Below are 18337 nucleotides of genomic sequence, written 5' to 3'. Positions count from 1 at the left end.
GCATGAGTCATTTGATGTCTAAAATGCATGGGGAAAGCAGGCGTTGAGAAGAACTGTGTGAGCTTGAGAAACACCACAGATGGGATGCTGTACCCTGGTCCTGATGCTAGTGCAGAACCACCAGGTTCTCCATGTACTCGCCCATTCATCTTTTCCATCGACACAATAACATTAAAAGTTCTCGCCTACTTCAGATCCTGCAGTCAACTAGTAAGAATCAAATCACTAGGTAGTTAATGATATAATTGGATAACTTTGAATTTATGAAAGAGGAAAAAAACATTCAAAACTTTCATAATTGCCTTGACAAGTCCACTGTAATGGAGTTTCCCAGAGTGCTAGTGAAAAAAGCCACACATTCTAGCCCCACTGTAAGACACCGAGAGTGTATCATTGCTTCACCCGCCAGAGAGGTTAGGCTTGGTTTTGTGTCCCAGATCCTTGTTTCTAGGATGGATGAAGTAGATGGTGAAGACATGAGCAGTAATCTACAGCACCAGCTAAGAATAATAAAGGTAGCTTTATCTGGGACCGAAACAGTTACGGGTGGTTGGATGATGTTTTTAGAGGAAGGATTCTGCTCTGAGTACCTGTTGAAGGTGAGATAAGGCAAGGAGAGCATGCTAGCTAGCATCATAGCATGGGATGCCCTGCCCTGAAGCCAGCCAGATGCGACTTCTCACCAGCCCCGCAGCTTTGTTCCGGAGTGGTGGAAAAGCTGCTTTCCTCCTGCAGGCCTCAAACCTTTTGAAGATGCAGGCTTGAAAGTCAGAGAAAAATGAAGGACAAGCCTCCAAATGGTAAGTGTTCCTTTGTAGTGAACCGAGACAGTTACCAATGGTCCTTAAAGTAACCTCTGGGGGTGGGGTTAAATTTTTTTAATTGACACATAGCGTATAGCCGTTTATGTGTTGCGGTCTGATAACTCAGCATGGGCACACAATATGCAAGTCAGACCAGGGCAAGATTTCATTCCCCTCAAGCATTTCATTTCATTGGATCAGGAAGTTTTGACCTCTTCTAGATCTTTATAAAAAATATGATAAACTGTGAGCCTCAGTTATCCTAAAATGCTAAGGCATATTAGAACTTATTCTCTTCTGTAGATCGGTATTTACCATCCTGCTTTTCCTGTCCCTCCTCACTCTCTCCCTCTAACTTCCAGTAGCAACTGCTCTGCTTCTCAGTTCTACAAAACTCAATCATTTTAAGTTCTGCATATGTAATGTGCCACTTGGATTTCTGTGATGGCTTATTTCACTTAGTGTCCTTCAGTCCCATTGATTCACAAATGACAGGACTCCATTATCCTTTTTTTTTTAAACATGGCTTGCAGGCTTTGTATAACAAAAAGAAAAAAGAAAGAATTTTCACACTATAAGAAATAAATTAAGCATTGAGATGGGAGATGGGCTAATGCCTGACTTCAGAGCTGTACGCTATGGTGCTCGCCGTCTGTCCTTGATTTACCCCTAATTCCACTTTGAAGGAGTTCTTACAAAGAAGATGAACCCACTAAGCATGACAAGAAAATAAGTATATTCCTAAGCAGCACAACATTTTCCCGTCTCCTGGGGGACCTTCCCTCAGGACTTCAGTGAAGAGGGTCTCAAAACTCCCTGGCCAGTGCAAATCCTTCAATATTTGGCACTTCTAGTCTCCGTGTGAACATGGACTCCACTTCCTGAAGCGTAGGTCCAGGGTTGGTCAGCACAGCTGTTTTGTCAAAACCTGGGTACCTTCCATCCTGTGCTGCCGAGACACAGTTACAAACAGGGCCTTGCTCTGGAGTCACAGGTGTTTTCAATAGTCAAACATAACAAACACCTATTTCTCTTTACACCTTCTTTCCGCAACCCCCCTACCTGAGTCAGCATTTTGTCATCGACACTAACACCAGCCACCCTCTAGAAACAGCTTCATCTCCCTCTCGACCTGACTACATGAAAATTGACATATTTTTCTTGATTTCTTTGAAACACGGCATGAACATTCTAGATAGCAATCTCCTTCTACTGTAGCTTCCAAGAGTAGGGTGGCTATCAACAGGAAGCACTAGCTGAAAAATTAAAGTCAAGTTTAGTAAGGTAACTTGACCAAATAAATCCTCCAGATTGCAAGGGCTCCCCTGGAAGACAAAGGAAGGAAAAAGAGAGCAGTACAAAGCTGGGCGGTGGTGGCGCACACCTTTAATCCCAGCACTCGGGAGGCAGAGGCAGGTGGATCTCTGTGAGTTCGAGACCAGCCTGGTCTACAAGAGCTAGTTCCAGGACAGGCTCCAAAACCACAGAGAAACCCTGTCTCGAAAAACAAACAAACAAACAAAAAAAAAGAAGTACATTAAGCATCTGTAAGAAAATAAACAAATGCTAAACACTGCTAGCGACCACCCTCCTCCAAAAAGAAGGAATCGCTGAATAAATACCATGGGCGTGTCTGGCCCTGGAGACATATATTTGGGTATAGAACAGAAATTCTTACCTTGGGAGATAGGACGTTTTAAAAATAAAAAGGACACGGCAGATTTATTTTTAAAATGTACAGCTGCTCATGCTTATATACTAGGAGAACACAGAATCCTGAAAAGCCATGCACGGACTCCAAGCTCCAGGTTTCCAACACCCTTACTGTACACGGCCTACCTAGCCTAAGCCTAATGTCGCTTTTTAACACCCTGCCATTAACTAGGTCTTCAAGAAGCTCAGAGTGTAGAATCTTAGAAATGAAGAAAGGGAAAACGTTTTTGTGACCTGGGCTATGAGTTAATGGTGGGGGACCTCTGAGATAGAATGAATATCTGTTTGTTCTTTTCAGGTGATGCTTTGAAGATGAAGGCCTTTGTGGAACAGAAAATAATTTGACCAGGAGCCACTTGCTCAATGAGTTCTAGAGTGCTTTACCATTGACTGTGACCTAGAACACATTACTTAATGCTGTTATCTAAAAACGGGAAGATTGTCTGAATTTTATATTACTCAATGGGTAGGACCTTACGGAGTTTGAGACAAACAAATTCTATGGGAACCTAAATGGCTGATGAACATAAACTAAGAGTTTAGTAAAGAAGTACGCTTATGAAGCATTTTATGGGGGAAATGATCACCAGAGGTAGTTTGAGACATGTGTCTATGGCATCGTGAGGTATTGCTTGGTGAAGGCACAGTCAGCGAATGTCGTGGTGCAGTTCAGTCATCATGTATACATTATGGAATGGCCCTACCCAGATCTAGACATATGCGCTCTCCACACCTTTCCTGTAAGGTAGACACCATCACACATGGGGTCTGTTCACGCTGCGGTGCCTGATTAGATGATGCATCCCATATTTCATGGAGTAGTTCTAAATATAAATTGTTGGTGTATCCAAAAACTGCTGGAGAGAGAATACCAAAGATAATTCCTGACAATCTGCTGGCCAGATGTAAGGCCATCCTTGCGGATTATGAAAGAAGTCTGGTCCTGATGAAAGTCAATCGCGTCGCAATGCCTGTGCTACACCAGACAGACGCGTCACACTCGCTCAGCCTGTATTGTGGGTATCTGATGAATTTGCCTAATTGGAGACTGTGGATATATCTGGTTCCCCTAACCATCTCGGATGTCTCCTAATTTTCCATAAATGACAGATTTGCATTTTATGTAGGAAATCATTTAGAGAGAAGAAAGCATTATCCGTCAGAAAACCAGTACAGTCTCTAAGGCATTTGACAACAGAACACAATGATAATGTGAACATCTGAAACTCCTGGAACCGACGGTGTGGGTCATAAGGAAAGGTGGCATTCTCCTTCATCACTGGAAATGTCCCCTTTTCTGTAGCAGATGGAGACTATCGTGGAAAACCACAACTGACCGAAAGACAGAGTTGTGAGGCCAAGCTCCAGCTGATACATATACAATCCAACTCCTACACCCAAGGCTCGGGCATCAGTTTGGAAAAGGGACTGAAAGATCCCAAGAGCCAGAGGAACAGGAAATTTGCTGTGAGAGCATTGCTCCTAGAGATATCAAAGAAGCGACATGCATGAAGTCTCACCAACGTAGCTACCTAAACATGATCTGAAGAAGGATGACACAAATAGGCATGCTAACGGGGAAGAAGGGATGCTCACGGCCCTGAATCAAGAACCACAGACCAATGGCAAATGCAGAGAGAGGGAGATATAGTCCTCCTGCAGAGAGGAGCGCATCACTAGGCTACCCAGTACCGCAGGGCCAGCATGAAAACATCCATAAGCATAACATTAGACAGACTGTATCCTCGCAATGAAACACACACACAAACACATGCACATGTGTGTGTGCATGCATGTCCATGCAACAACAATTGAAGAAAAGAACAAATTTGAAAGAGAGCAAGGGGAGAGTACATGGGAGGACTTGGAGGATGGAAGAGAATGGGAGGAAATGATATAGGTATCTCAAAAAATAGAAAAAGGATTTTTACAAAAGGAACAAAAGAAAAGTGGTATTCTAGAAACATTCCCCTTAATAAAGCCAAAAGTGTACATGACTCGGGGGAGTATTTCCTAGGGATAAGATGATTATATTTGTTTCCACAAAGTTCAACTCATAAAGGTAGTAATTTTCTGGAATATTTTATTTTTCAGAAATGAAAAGTACTGAGGCACCACTGCAGCCAATACGGTCACCTTCGGGTACCAGAAAAATACACCAATCCATCAATAACAATAAGTGATCATGTGACTTGCTTTCCATGGACTGAATCACACAGTACAAGGCAGAGGGTAAAACAACATGAAAGCTTGGTTATGGAAATTTAGGTTGTGTAAGAAAAAATTGGGGAAACGTGTGTTTTGTGGGAGCAGAGTTGGGGATTCTTGAGTTAAGTCACCAATTTCTCCTCCCCTGAGTCAACGTGGCTGCAGAGTATCTAAGCCCTCTCTGGATATCAGGAGCCAAGAGCCACCAATGAGATGAGGGAAAAGGAATTTCAAAAAGAAAAGAAGCTTGTGAGTCTCCTGTCCTGCAGCTCTTACCTGTTTCTTCCAGAATCTCTGAATCCTTTAGCAAATGGATTTCGGTCAATTTTTAATCTGGTGATCTGGAAATAAACAGATAAATATCAATTGTTTTCATATTAACCAATTTCCTTTTGTGTTGCTGCTAGAAAATTAACAAAAACTCACTCTATTAATAACATCTGTTGTTTTCATTTCGTTTCCTTTCAGTTAGAGATTTAAATTTCAGTCTGACATAGGGCTGGGGCCTGGCACCCAGATGTGTGACTCACTTCTTTCTGACAACCAAGACTTGCCCTCTGTGTGACTGCAATCTCACTCCTACTCCCTGTTCTTACCCTGAACTAATGATAAACATTGTGTGTATACGGACACAGAGAAAGGAAATGAGTCACGGCGAGGCCCGTTGCTGGTGACACGCAGGACGCACTTCGGGCACACTTGTTGGACAGATACTGTGCAAGTGAATGAATGATGGATAGATGGTTACATGGATTGACTCAGCCCTGCAAACTACCAACAGACAGTCAGCTTCAGCCTGAGGGAGCCAAATAATTGGCTGCATTTCCCATGTAACATAACCTGTGTCTTTCCTGCCACCAGAAATTGCACATTTAATGACCTAAAATGTTTGCAGAGATGATGCAAAAAGAAGCTCGGTTCTTACCCAAACTAGGGAGCTTCCTCAAATATGAAACTGAATGGGGCCACATGAACTGCACCTCATCTGGTCTGCAGGACTCATCAGCAAATGAGCAGAGCCAGCACACATACGTGTGCCACCCTCTCGGCCAGGTCCTCAGGAGCCTCCTATTAGTACATCAGAGCCCACTGAATCCTCTCTTAGTCCCAGTAAACCCTGACACAGTTGGACATATCATCCTAATGCTTCTAGACTAGGAAAAGCCTGAACAACATATTCCATATGAGTGTTCATGTTTCTGCTTCCAGTCCTGGCCATGGGAGGCATTTCTGATACCTTTATGTCTGAACCAGATGTAAATGACTTGCTCAACCCAAGACACAGACACTCAGGCTTCCAGAAGCCAGCAAGCCGTATGTCCCATCTGAAAAGTTAAATTATACACATTCTTCAAGACCTGGCTCTCTGAGATAAAGATGCAGAGCCTATTGCAACTTGTTGATCCCTCCTAGAGCTCAGACTAATTCAAAATTTTGAAATTTCAGGCTAATTTAAAAACACTTTATGAAATTACTTTTTCTGTATCTCATTGGGGGTCCTAGGCTCCTAATTGCCAGAGAGTGCTTGGTCCCATACTCTGCAACCACACTGGTTCGCAGAAAGAGAAATGGGTAATTTAGTCAGGACTCCCCAAGTTCCCCTTCCACAAAAGGCACACCTTCCCAATTCTTTACTACACAACCTGAAGGCTAGGGAGCTCAAAAGAATAGAAGAGACTCTGAAAAAGCCAGTCTAGAAATATGGAAATCTTGTCGGTTAAAAGCAGACTCCGATTGCGGCTAACTGCAAACACGTTCTCATGAAGACAACGAAAGTCCTTTCCCGCGCCTTCTTCCTTCTCACCTTGTCAGAGAGGAGTTTCCCACAGCCACAGACTTTAAAATGTCTTTAAAATGCAATGTGAGATTCTCACAAACAGACTCTGACTTGAAAGCGCCAAGCTGGCTTCCAGGTTAGTTTGTTCCCTAAACATTCCTTGCCTCTAGAATGGTACACTAATAATGTAGCAAAGGCAATTTTACATCTATTTTATAGACGAGAGCAGGAGCCTAGAGGTTCGCCTTTCTGAAGTCCAGTGTCTGCCATGTGAATACTGTATTGAATTTAAAGAGTGCCACTGCTTCTCTGTGTCTGACTTAAAATCGGCTCTTTCTTCCCCCATAACCCACCGCAATAAACCACACACCATATTTTCTTTTCAAGTTGAGGTTATAATATTTTATTTTCTCTTTCAAGTTGGCTTATCCTGTCCAACTCATTTATGATAGCGGTTTCTGATATACAATCGCACTGCCGTGTTTGGAGTACCTCCACAGATCCCTGTAAATATAACGACATTCTAGTTCATGGCCTGGGAGAAAGAGTTGAAAATCTGATTCCCACAGCTGAGTGTAGCCAAGGCCAAGGGATCTGTATGGAAATTTAATAGAAAGGGGCCAAAGACGTCGGGGGAAAATAGCACTCCTGTTCTTGTTCCAACAATTTTAATGAGAAGTTTAGAGAGATTTATGAAGAGTGTGGTTGTGACGGTTGTTATTTATCAAATATCTTTTGTGCACTAAAGGTGACAGGTGACACCGGCGACAGTGTGGTGAGTAGTCAGCAGACGGCTGTGCCGCCTCTTTGCTCTCAAAGAAACTTATAATCCAGAAGAACAAAGGGCAGACATGCACAGTGGTAGCAACATCAAAACAGATCATGATGAGATCCACAGCAAATTAACCCAAAAATTCTAAGGAATCAGCAAGCTGAAAGACTCCAAGATTTCACCGTAGAGGTAACAGAAGAGCCACCTTGAAGAATATGAACAATTTCATTTTTAAAATTGGTCACAAAGTCCACTTCCCCCTGGAGGACGAGGATGAGCACAAGGTGAATATTCATGAAGAACTCGGAGTCCTCTCTTCCTCCTCCCGCAATGGAGCCAGAGGATGAGTAAACAGTTGGATTGCCTGTGCCTGTTTTCCCATTCAGACTGAAACCTAGAGGGTGTGGGTGGAGACTCAGAGAGGCTAGCAGGGTTCACGCTGTATGTATGTATGTGGAGGTGCCTAACAATGACACAGACATGCTGCAGACTTGGGGCTTAAACATAGGATTTGCATGAGTCTTGGTGGAAAACTGGACCAAAAAAGAAACCCAAGAGGCAAGAAAACAAGGTTTCACTTCAGCATTGTTGTCAAAGCGTGTCAACACCAGGGACCGAGCAACAGCCCCGGCAGCTGTTTCAGGACTGCAGTGAGCCCAGAGACGGTAGAGGAACCCACAAGCAGCCATGAGGATACGGAAATCTCTCACTTCCACCCACGTGCACCACACAACCAGAGGCCTGAAGGCCACTGGGGGAAGAGGAAACTAACCTGTGCATACAAATCAAATCAAGGTATGCTAAGAGATACAAACTTAAAGTAGAAATGCAGAAAGGTAAAAGAATGTGTCCCTACCCTACTCCATTACAGATGAGGTCCTTTTAGGGAAAAGAGCTACACAAAATTTATATACACACACATACACACACAGACACACACAGACACACACACACATATATATGTATATATTTATATATATATGGAGAGAGAGAGAATGCAGAGAGGAATAAGAGAACATATTAGTGATTTCCAACTCCATGTCATATTATGTTTTACCAGTGAAATTCAAATGTGTCTTTTCACCTCCCTGCCACAGGCCAGTTATATTCTTGACTAAACTTCTCTAAATGGTCTTCAAACTGACCTCCTTCTTTCGACTTCCAATCCAGTCTAAACAGCAGCCTGAGGGATCTGCATCTGGACATTTCTACAGTGTGCTGGTTTTTCCCAGTGACCACCCCTGTAGAGAATTCAATCCATCCTCCTTGACCAGCCCTGCAGGGCCAGCAGGCTCTGGCTCCAGCCCAGGCTCCAAGGCTAGCATATTCCTTTACCTTTGTTCCCTGGCTCTAGCTAAACTGAACTGCGGTCCATGCTGCAATGTTCCAAGCAAGCCCTTTCCTGGGAGGCCTTTCACGGTGCTCTGCTCCGTTACTCGGCCTTACACAGAGCTGACTTCACACTAAATCTCATGCTAAAGCTCTGGGCTCAGGAGGTAACTCCCCTGACCACCTCTGACGGCCTCTTCAACTGTGCTATCTTTAGCAATCTTTCCCCTCAATCCAACTGTTTGTTTTAACCGTATGTTTGTTACTTATCTACATATGTTTACTGTCTCTTCCCCTGTGTGACAAGGTCTATACATATTTTAAGTACTGTCTTATTAAGTGGGGCCTAGAATGGCATGCATTTGGCACCCAATGTGATTTTGTTAATGAAGAATAATTGAATGGGTGGTTACATGGGATGGTTCATCAAACCCAAAACAAGGACTAGATTGAGCGATTCTTCAGCAAGCCCTACCTCAACTCCCAGTTCTGTGTTCTGCCTCACAATGATTGTTAGTGTCTTTCCAGTTAGGATAAGGTCTATTACTATGAAGTTGACGCTGTTCACCAGCAATCATGTTCAAACTCGGTTCTGTGGTAAGAAGACATGGAAAAAGGTGAGAGCCATCAAAGCAGTATCTTTTGCTGATTTCGTTTTCCTAACCTTAACAGTGTTCTGTCTGAGGTACTGAGGACTGGAAGAGAGTAGAGTACTTGTGGGCTTGTCACAATAAATTTTACATTGCCACTGGCTTTTTATTTTGTTGCCTAGTAACACGGGTAGTTAATAAATTAAGTACACCTCACAATGCATAGTATAGTGTGGACATAAATGGCACAGGCTCCAGAGAGGAAGCCTGACGATGAGTATTTTGATTAGATAAAACCCGGGTCAAAAAAGTCTCCCTTATTACTGCTCCTGATTGTTCTTATTTTTTAACCATGCATATTGGTAACTTTTTCATCAAGAATGAAAAAGAAAACTGCTTGAGTTGGTGTGTTCAAAATAAAAAAGAAATCTGCCTTGGTCTAATTACAAAGTAGAGGAAAACTGACTGGGCAGTGTAGGACATACGAAGTGGCTCGGAATCCTGCTGGATTTGTTCCCACAAACCTGGCAATGGTTTCAGACATCCTCTCTGCTCGTGGAGCCAATTCTCATCGAGTATAAGATTGTTACCTGGGAAGAGCACAGCTATGCTTTTCTGAAATCTAGTTTCCTGCCTGAGGAAAAAAAGATAAAATTTCAGCAGTCTTTTCCCTCAGAGAAGACAAAGGCCACAGTGGAAGTTTCCTGCTAATTCCACGAGGACGTGCTGGCATCAGTATCTTCCAAGAAAAAGGGATAGAGTATTGCATCACCTTTATTCCCAGTCTACCAACTTACTCTCCATGAGGAGATTCTGGGCATGGTGTACCATTCTCTTTCACAGATCTGCCAAGTTGGCATTCTGAGAGCAAATATTGGCAATAATAACTTTAGTGTGTTAGGAACTCTGAGAGTCTATAGATTGGGAAGGCAAGTGTGAGAAAGGAATGGAAAGGGGGAAGAAAACATAAACTATTCCATGAAAATAAAAATGTTTAATTCACACTTCATAGCCAAAGGAGCAAATTTATGGGTGTATAAGGAAACCAATATCAAAGTCATGATGGTTCTCAGGGATGCGGTCACTTATAAAACACATGCCAAAGCTATACCACCAAACAGATGTAAATATTTTTAAATTATGGAAACATCCTTCATCTTAACTCATGGATTCTAGACCTTAGAATTTCATAAACTGCTCTAATCGCTCCCCTAACATTTGAGAAATCAACACTTATGTTCCTATTTTTACTCAATAGAGTGAAAATAACCTGAAAAAAAATTAACACCTACCTACTCTTCAGGTATCGCTATTTTATAAAGTCACATTTTGCCTCAAAAAGTAGACAGGCCAGAACATAACAACGTAAGTGAGTGTTTGTAGCTGTATTTTCCAGTGAACTGCTTCTCCACAGACACGGACACTGACTCAGACCCAGCTATCAGCCGGCAAACTCAAGCACTGCAAAACAGGGCTTTACTTTACCAGAGCAGTGCGGCTCAGCAGCGACACAGTCCAGTTCACGCCTCAGAACCTCCAGCTGGCATTTTCTCCCATATCACGGGGCAATGTTTACTGGTTCTCAAAATAAAGCACTCTCAAGTTGGAGGAAGATTAGCTAGACCTCGGTTCTTCTATGAGGAATATCAGGAAAGGGGCACAGCATCCGAGTAGGGCTCCGAAGGCAGAGCTCATTTGCAATCAGGAAAGACAGCTTTAAGCTTCGGTTAGAAATTCCACCTAACTTGAAAGGTGGAAGGAACACAGACAGGAAAGGTGGAAGGATGGAGACAGTCCTGGGGAATGACCTGTACCAACAAGGCAGTACAAGTTCAAAAGAACTTCAGCTAAATCCCTGCACTCTTGCAAGGACATGGTGGGAATAACAGGAAACGAGCCCAGGAATGAAGTCAGTGATTAGACATAAAGAGTTTTAATGGAGAGACTTGAGGTCCTGGACTTGGCTGCTCAGGCCCTGAGGCATCATTGACAATTATGGTGGGTAGAGAGTGGAGTCAACATTGTGCTTTATCCAGATCCTTCTAGAGATGATGGAAGACAGTTGGGGGAACATTCCAACTGACATCTAAAGAATCCAGTAAGGAGCTACCTTTCGGAGTCAGAGCGCAGACAGGGCAGGACAGAACAAGGACAAAGCACCGAGATTAGAAAGAAGAAAATATGCTAAGAGAAGCAACAGAGTCCAAAGGAAGATTTGTGAAGAGACTCCAAAGTCTCACTTGAGAGACTGAAAATAACTCCCGGAGGCCTTTAGTGAGTTGAAGATAATAGAGGAGTTTGCAGTGTTTTGTCAACAGCAAAATGCAAAGTTCCTATCTCTCAGGAGAAGGCCTGCTCAAAATATGATCTCAAATATTGCAGAAATCTCTTAATATGTTATAAACATGAGGATGTTAGGCTGCCTCGGGTGAACTACAGGATATTGCTCTCAATACTCATTGGGGGAGGGGGAAGAGGAGCAAATTACAATTACCTATCTAGCAACCATCTTTGGAAAGCATAAGACAACCCATTTTCTAGAAGAAACTGAAGTCCAAACAGAAAAAGTTACTTTTGGGGGTGACTTAGATGCTCACGGAGATATAGGACTCTGATCCAGTACTCCAAACATCTGATCTGTTGCTGTCTGTGCCATGGGGCAGAGCTCTTCATTAGAAAGACCTGCTGACACTTCAGCTGAGTTCCACTCCTTTTGCTGGTCTTCCTTCACTGTGTCCCCCCAGACATGTTCCTATGCACACTGAAGACCCACCACTGGCTCTTACCCTACACAGGCCTACTAACTATTTCCTCTGAAAGATCAATAAAAACAACTTCATCCGAAAATATTGATTGTGCTCATTCTGGAACACAGGGGTTAATAAGAACACAGCAATGAGAAAACGTATCTTACAAAAGAACCATTTCTGCTCCTCAGGATCTTCAGGAAAAGTCTGAGGAAATCACTGCTATGTAGCCAGTCCTGATACATAGGATACAAACTTCATGATGCCCAATGGGAAAGACCTGGGGTTGCGGGGTTTTATTAGAAGGCAACTGTATTATATTAAATCACATCTACACAGCCAACGGGAGTATTAAACAATCATGCTGGTTGATTTATGCATCAACGGGGGACTTGTTAAATAGGCAAAAGCTGTTGCCTTGATCTCAAAACAAGCAGAACTGAGTAGGACCCATCTATTTTGAACATCATCACATCATGAATTCATCAACTTTTCATGAAGACCAAGATCAAAGTGGTAACCTAGTCACCACAATCCCTTCACAAGCCAGTGCACCTTGTCCAGTTCCCAACCATCTACTTTTCCCTAATGAACAATTTATTCTGTAAACTTGCCTCTGTCCCCTGCTTGCCTCCCTGTCTTTCTATCCCAGCCATACGGCGGTGTTGGCTGATTCATATTCATCCTCTGTCTGCCCCACGTAATTCCGTGAGGCAGGCACATTTGTGGATACAAGAGGCACAGACTGAAAGGAGTTAAGGAACCTCTTCAAGGTCACATAATCTGTCAGTGCTTCAGTCAGAGTCGAGCAGGTGCACTCATGTCCCAACCCACCTGCAGACAAAATGTGTATCTGAACGAAATGTACTCTGACAGTGGACACGTCTACAATAAATAAATAAATAAATAAATAAATAAATAAATAAATAAATAAATAAATAAATAAAGCAGTGAAAGATATCTTGTACCTGTGTTGAGCCCCCCTTCACTGTCAAAGCAAACTGAAGCTCTGGCTTCCAGGTAGGTTACAGTAATGACCCTTGTTAACCCCTATAATCAACTCAGATGAAATAGTACTAGGTTCATTGTTTAGCATTCTTTTTCTACCATGTATGTCCTGAAGTTCAAATACTTATTATCACAGAACTGCCTTTAAAAAAAAAAAAGCTACGAATTAAAACATTAACTGTCCTCCTGCTTTGCCTCTTCTGAAACACAGCGAACTTGGGTTCCATTGTGCAAGGGGCCACGTCCATATTGTTGCTGTATCTCGTGTTAAAATTTGAAATCTTCACTGAAGCTTTCTGCACAGCTTCACTCAGACCTCTGCAACCTTCCTCTCTAAGGAACTTGGGTTGACTTAGCAATTTAATCAGCACCCAAAAAAAAATTCTTGTTTTCCTCTACCTTCGATAAAACATGGCATCCATGCAGAAAATCTGAACTTATGAGCACTTCACACATGATGAAAAAGTCTGACAATCAGATGCTTAATCTCCTTAGGAAATAAAGAACTTCTAAGGAGTGCTACCCAGATACACCAAGAGAGAGAGAAATATCCTGTCCATGTGAGATATAAATTATTTTAAAACCCACCACAATCACCTAACTAGTACAAAGAAAATGCTTGAGAAATATCGAATGTTTCCCTCAGTTGTTTTGAGGACAGAATAGAGCATCTGATTCAAAAGGCATTAAATGTAATGGTATTGTAAGTTCATCAAAAGGCATCAAATGTAATAATATTGTAAGTTCATCAAAATTCATCAAGTGTAATGATATTGTAAGTCCATCTAAATTCATCAAATGTAATGATATTGTAAGTTCATCAAAAGGCATCAAATGTAATGATATTGTAAGTGCATTTTGCTTCCAGTCAATCCCAAATGAAAGGATGTTAATGTGTGAGCTTAATGAACTTAAATCTCCTCGTTTCAGCAAAGGATTCACTCACTGCAAGTATCCTACTAATTACACAATTTGATAAATACAAAATATGGTATAAAATGGGTTTGATTGCACATTTTAAGGAACTTCATAAAGTAAGATTACTTATAAACCCATCTAGTTACCCTCTTCAAACAACAAAACAGACACTGGGTGGTGGTGGTTGCACATGCCTTTAATCCCAGCACTCAAGAGGCAGAGAAAGGCAGATCTTTATGAGTTTGAGGTCAGTCTGGTCTATGAAGAAAATTCCAAGAGAGTCAAAAGCTGTTACACAGAGAAATCCTGTCTTGAAAAAACAAACACACACACACACACACACACACACACAAACTGAGTAACGTTTAGAACAAGACAGTGATACCCTGTCACTGCCTCTGCCATTCTCCTATCCATGTATCATCTGTGTGAGCCTGGATGGTTCCTATGTGTGTGTCTAGCCCAGAAAATAAATCGGTACTTCCAGGAAAACTTCCTTATTCAACAAATCAAGAAATCCTCTGTGCCTGTGTTTGTCGTTGAGTTATTCCAGGGTTATCATTGTGTAGGTACATGCTTTTCTCTTAACTAAGGCTATCCATAAGGAGAACCATCATCCTAATTACTCCCTTAACCAGCTCTATATTCTCTACAAAGACTAGACCCTAGTAACTTCTCAATACCCACTTAGTAAATAAATGTGTATGCTGTAAGTAAAGTGCTCCAGATCCCTGGTAGGTTTTTAATCACACGGAAGTGCACGGAGTCTGGAAATGAAGCAGTGAGTGTTACATTTTTAGGCCTAATGGCTTTGAGATCACATGGAAGAGAAATACACACAGGAATCTTCAGATAGAGGGGAGAGCAAGACTCAATCCTGCACAGCCAAGAGGTGGAAGAGATCCTAACATAAGAAGACATGAAGATAATGTAGGAGCTTGGTGCACTTGAGGAGGGCGCTTGTGTCTGAGCTAAATGTAGACCATGCCAGCTGTCACCAGACATCACCACGCTGTCATCACCAATGCTTCATGTATGCTGCAAGCCTGCTGTCTCTCGTTTGGACTTTTCTGTGCCATTCCTCCCCAGTATTAAGACAAAGGTTCTTTGAAAGCTGGGAGGCAGCAGGCTGTCGAGAGCAGCCCCTTACCTGCTGGTTCTGGTAGGCTGTGACAGTGGTAAACACCGTCTCAGGAAAGTTGAAGGTTTTCACCCCGTCCCCTACAGGCACAGGCTTGGTGGGCGAGAGATCGCTGCTGAAGTCTTTGCGGATGACATGGACTCGAGGCTGGTATTTGTGCATAGAGTGCAGGATGATCTGAAACGGGGAGAGGGAAGATTATGGGAGGTGTGACTTAGAGTTTCCTGCATCTCTTCAAACTCCTGTGCGAAATAAATCACAAGATGGAAGCATTGGAGGAGAAGGAGGAAGAGGACAGATTAGGAGTAGGGTGCACAGGGGGCTGGAAATCAACGCACTTCCTCGAAGGGAGAATTAAGCCTCTGGGTAGCTTTACCTGGAAACATATAATCAAGTATACTCGTCTTGGATGGTAGATGTGGTTTCTTTGTTTAACTGGAAAAATGCTGACCACCCATTCTCGTGTTAAGACAACACTCCACTAAAACTCAACCTCTGCCATGTGACACGTTTTTCCTGCCACCTTCAGTTTCTCAGCAGGTGCCCCATGCTGTCTTTAAAGTATTTCACATAGCTATTTGCACTCATTGAATTTGTGGACGTTATTTTATGTCACAGAAGTGTAAATGGCGTATCTGTGACTTTACCACCTAAGAGGATTACTATTCCCTTGAAGAAAATAGCCATAGCAACCAGAATGAAGGCTAGCACTGACTGAAAATCCAGTACATCTTTTATAAATTAATAGCATCCATTGATCTGATTATACCACCAAAGTTTAAGACTTCTTTTGTAAATTCACAGCTTTCTTAACCAATCAGCCAAAATTGTCATTCATTTGTTTCTCTTAGGTATTGTCTTGCAAGTTATGCTACTGGATACTGTGGCTTCTCTTCCAGTGCTAAATCTGCCCTGTGTTTCTGTCTTACCTCCTTGACTGGACTGTGAGTCCCTAGAGCAAAAAGAACTTCGTCTGATAAATACATGCTGATACATAGCAGATGTTTGCTTAATGTTAGATTTGTAATAAATGAAATTTAAGTGGAAAAAAACATTTATGCTTAGTTACTTCAATGGTAGACAGGTTCTTATTTTACCTATTTGAAAGGGTCTGGGGCTAATCAGCTCTAAAGCAAAAGGGGAAAGAGGGAGGAGGGGGTAAATGGAATTCTTTAACTCACGTGGCCTTGATCATCCAGCTCATTGTTGGTCAGCTTAAGCTTGTCGAAACTAACCACCTGTCTCATCCAGGTGTCTCCAGAAGCCAGGGAATCTGGGTGTATATAAACCCTTGGAGGCACAGGGGAGTCGGCATTGCCAGCTACCATCCACTTGGAGCTATGGTACACATATCTGAGACACAGAAGGAAACGAGAGAATTTAGAGACAGATGCATGGAAGAACGGAGGATCAAGACACAAATAAGAAGGGAACAGAAAAGATGAAGAGATGACAAGAACGGAAAACTGATAGGACTGACATGGAGAATATAATATAAATGAGACAAACAGAAATGTGGATAATGAGGAAAAAATGAAATTGAGATGACAATGGACAATGGGATAGGGAATGAGAGAGAACTGTTGTGGTTAACGATCAAAGCCACAGCTCTCAGGAGGAAAGCATGCTCCAAGTCCCTTTTCTTTCTCCTCCCTCTCTGTGCCGTGCACCCCTGTGTGCACACAGGCATCCTGAACCCATGTGTTTAGCTAAAGAAAAGGTATTTTACTGCAACCTTTCACCTTTCAAATGCAAACCATACAATCTTTAGCCACTTGTTCAGGATTTTGTTCCTTATTAAAAACATCTTCCATATTGTCCTGTAAAAAGCAGCCATGTGCAGAGACCCTCCAAGCTCTGAGTCGTTAACCATTTCCTTGCTAACCGTCTGAATCCTGTGAGGCATTTCAGTGGGAACCACTCCCAGAATCACCATCAAATATTTATTTCTGTGTTCACTTTAATGGACTTGGCTTGGAAATATTTCTTTGTTTACATCATTTTCCCAGAATGCCCCTTTACATGACATAAAGATGGCAGCAAAGGAAGTCTATTTTCCCAGGCTCACCAATTTTCCTATGGTCCTCAAGACCCATCCCATGTACACGGCACCTCCTTGTGTTTTGGTTATAAAGGACTACATGTGCCTAGAACTCTGGCAAACAGAAGCACTCAGACAGAATCATAGCCTCCAAGATTCTCTTTAACTTACTAGCATTATTTTCTCTCCTAAGCTCGACGATGTATACCATGCCTCTCTTGGCCAGCTCTTTCTTCATATCATTATGATCCTGGCTTCCCCATCCATATCTTACCTCCCAGTTCAGAGGCTTAGAACCAAGTTCTCATATAGTAGACATTTTAGAAAATGCACCTCTGATTTGACTTGGACCTCAAGACACTGAGAAAGCCACAATTTATTTTATAATATATATATGTGTATATATGTATTATATGCCATCAAAGAGACTTGGAGAATACATTGACATAAATCTGAGATAAAGTTATTTATCAAACTTACACCCATATTAAGGACAGTTGTTCCCCCGATAAGAGTCTCTTCTTAAATTCTTTCCAATTTTTCAATTTGTTTTTCTCTATCTTTTCAAGAGTGGCACATTAGATGGGCAATTGAATATGTCACACTTGTTTACTTCCTTCTCAAAAAAAAACCCTATATTTCAACTCATTAAGCATTTTACAAGACCGATGATTCAATGTGTTCATCATTTTAACCTCCCCTCAGTTTATTTCAGATTCAAGAGAAAGCCACTTAATATCTGCTTCTGTGGGGGACACGGTAAAATTCTATTCTGTCCAGAGACATGGGGAGGATTTGGAAATGCACTTATTGAGTTCTGCTTACCTACCTTTAGTTACTGTTTTCCACCTGGTACTCCACTACACCCACCATTGTCATAGCCTCTGCCTTAATTCACCTAACAAGTTTAAGGAACTGCCTTGGGATACTGGTGATGTCTACAATTCCATATTCCAGGATCCTTACCTGTATCTTTTATTGTCCACAGGCACAATGTCCATTGCTATATAGTATTGCTGGTGGGGATCCAGGCCAGTGATTTTCACTCTCATGGCGGGAAACATTCTCCTGTGGAGATGAACAAGGCCGTGAGCTTGGGAGAGGAGGAAGGTACAGTGGAGTATAAGCTTAAAGTGTCTTCTCAATGGGTATTTTAAGCACATCAAAGTTCAAAATTCACTAATTCCCTGAATTGACTGATTATGATTTTACTGTGAATGATCACTGTGAACAATGACAAAGACCAATATTGTTGAAAGTGCATCTCTTATTAGCTTAAATTTAACCTAC

General features: G+C 42.1%; 1 protein-coding gene across 1 annotated transcript in view; it reads right to left on the bottom strand.

Moving 5' to 3' along the window:
• The window catches only part of Tbx15 (T-box transcription factor 15), a 103681-nt gene that overhangs the window by 23909 nt on the left and 61435 nt on the right, over window positions 1–18337 (bottom strand). The window contains exons 3-6 of the mRNA XM_057793519.1: window positions 18014–18115; window positions 16188–16359; window positions 15016–15183; window positions 5001–5065 (exon numbers count right to left, since the gene is read on the bottom strand). Coding sequence (XP_057649502.1) covers window positions 5001–5065; window positions 15016–15183; window positions 16188–16359; window positions 18014–18115 — 507 coding nt within the window. The remainder of the gene's footprint in view (window positions 1–5000; window positions 5066–15015; window positions 15184–16187; window positions 16360–18013; window positions 18116–18337) is intronic.

This window comes from Chionomys nivalis, chromosome 18 (assembly GCF_950005125.1).
Source record: "Chionomys nivalis chromosome 18, mChiNiv1.1, whole genome shotgun sequence".
In the NCBI taxonomy this organism is placed as follows: domain Eukaryota; kingdom Metazoa; phylum Chordata; class Mammalia; order Rodentia; family Cricetidae; genus Chionomys; species Chionomys nivalis.
Note: the sequence above shows the minus strand (reverse complement) of the source record. Positions and strands in the feature narration are given on the sequence as shown.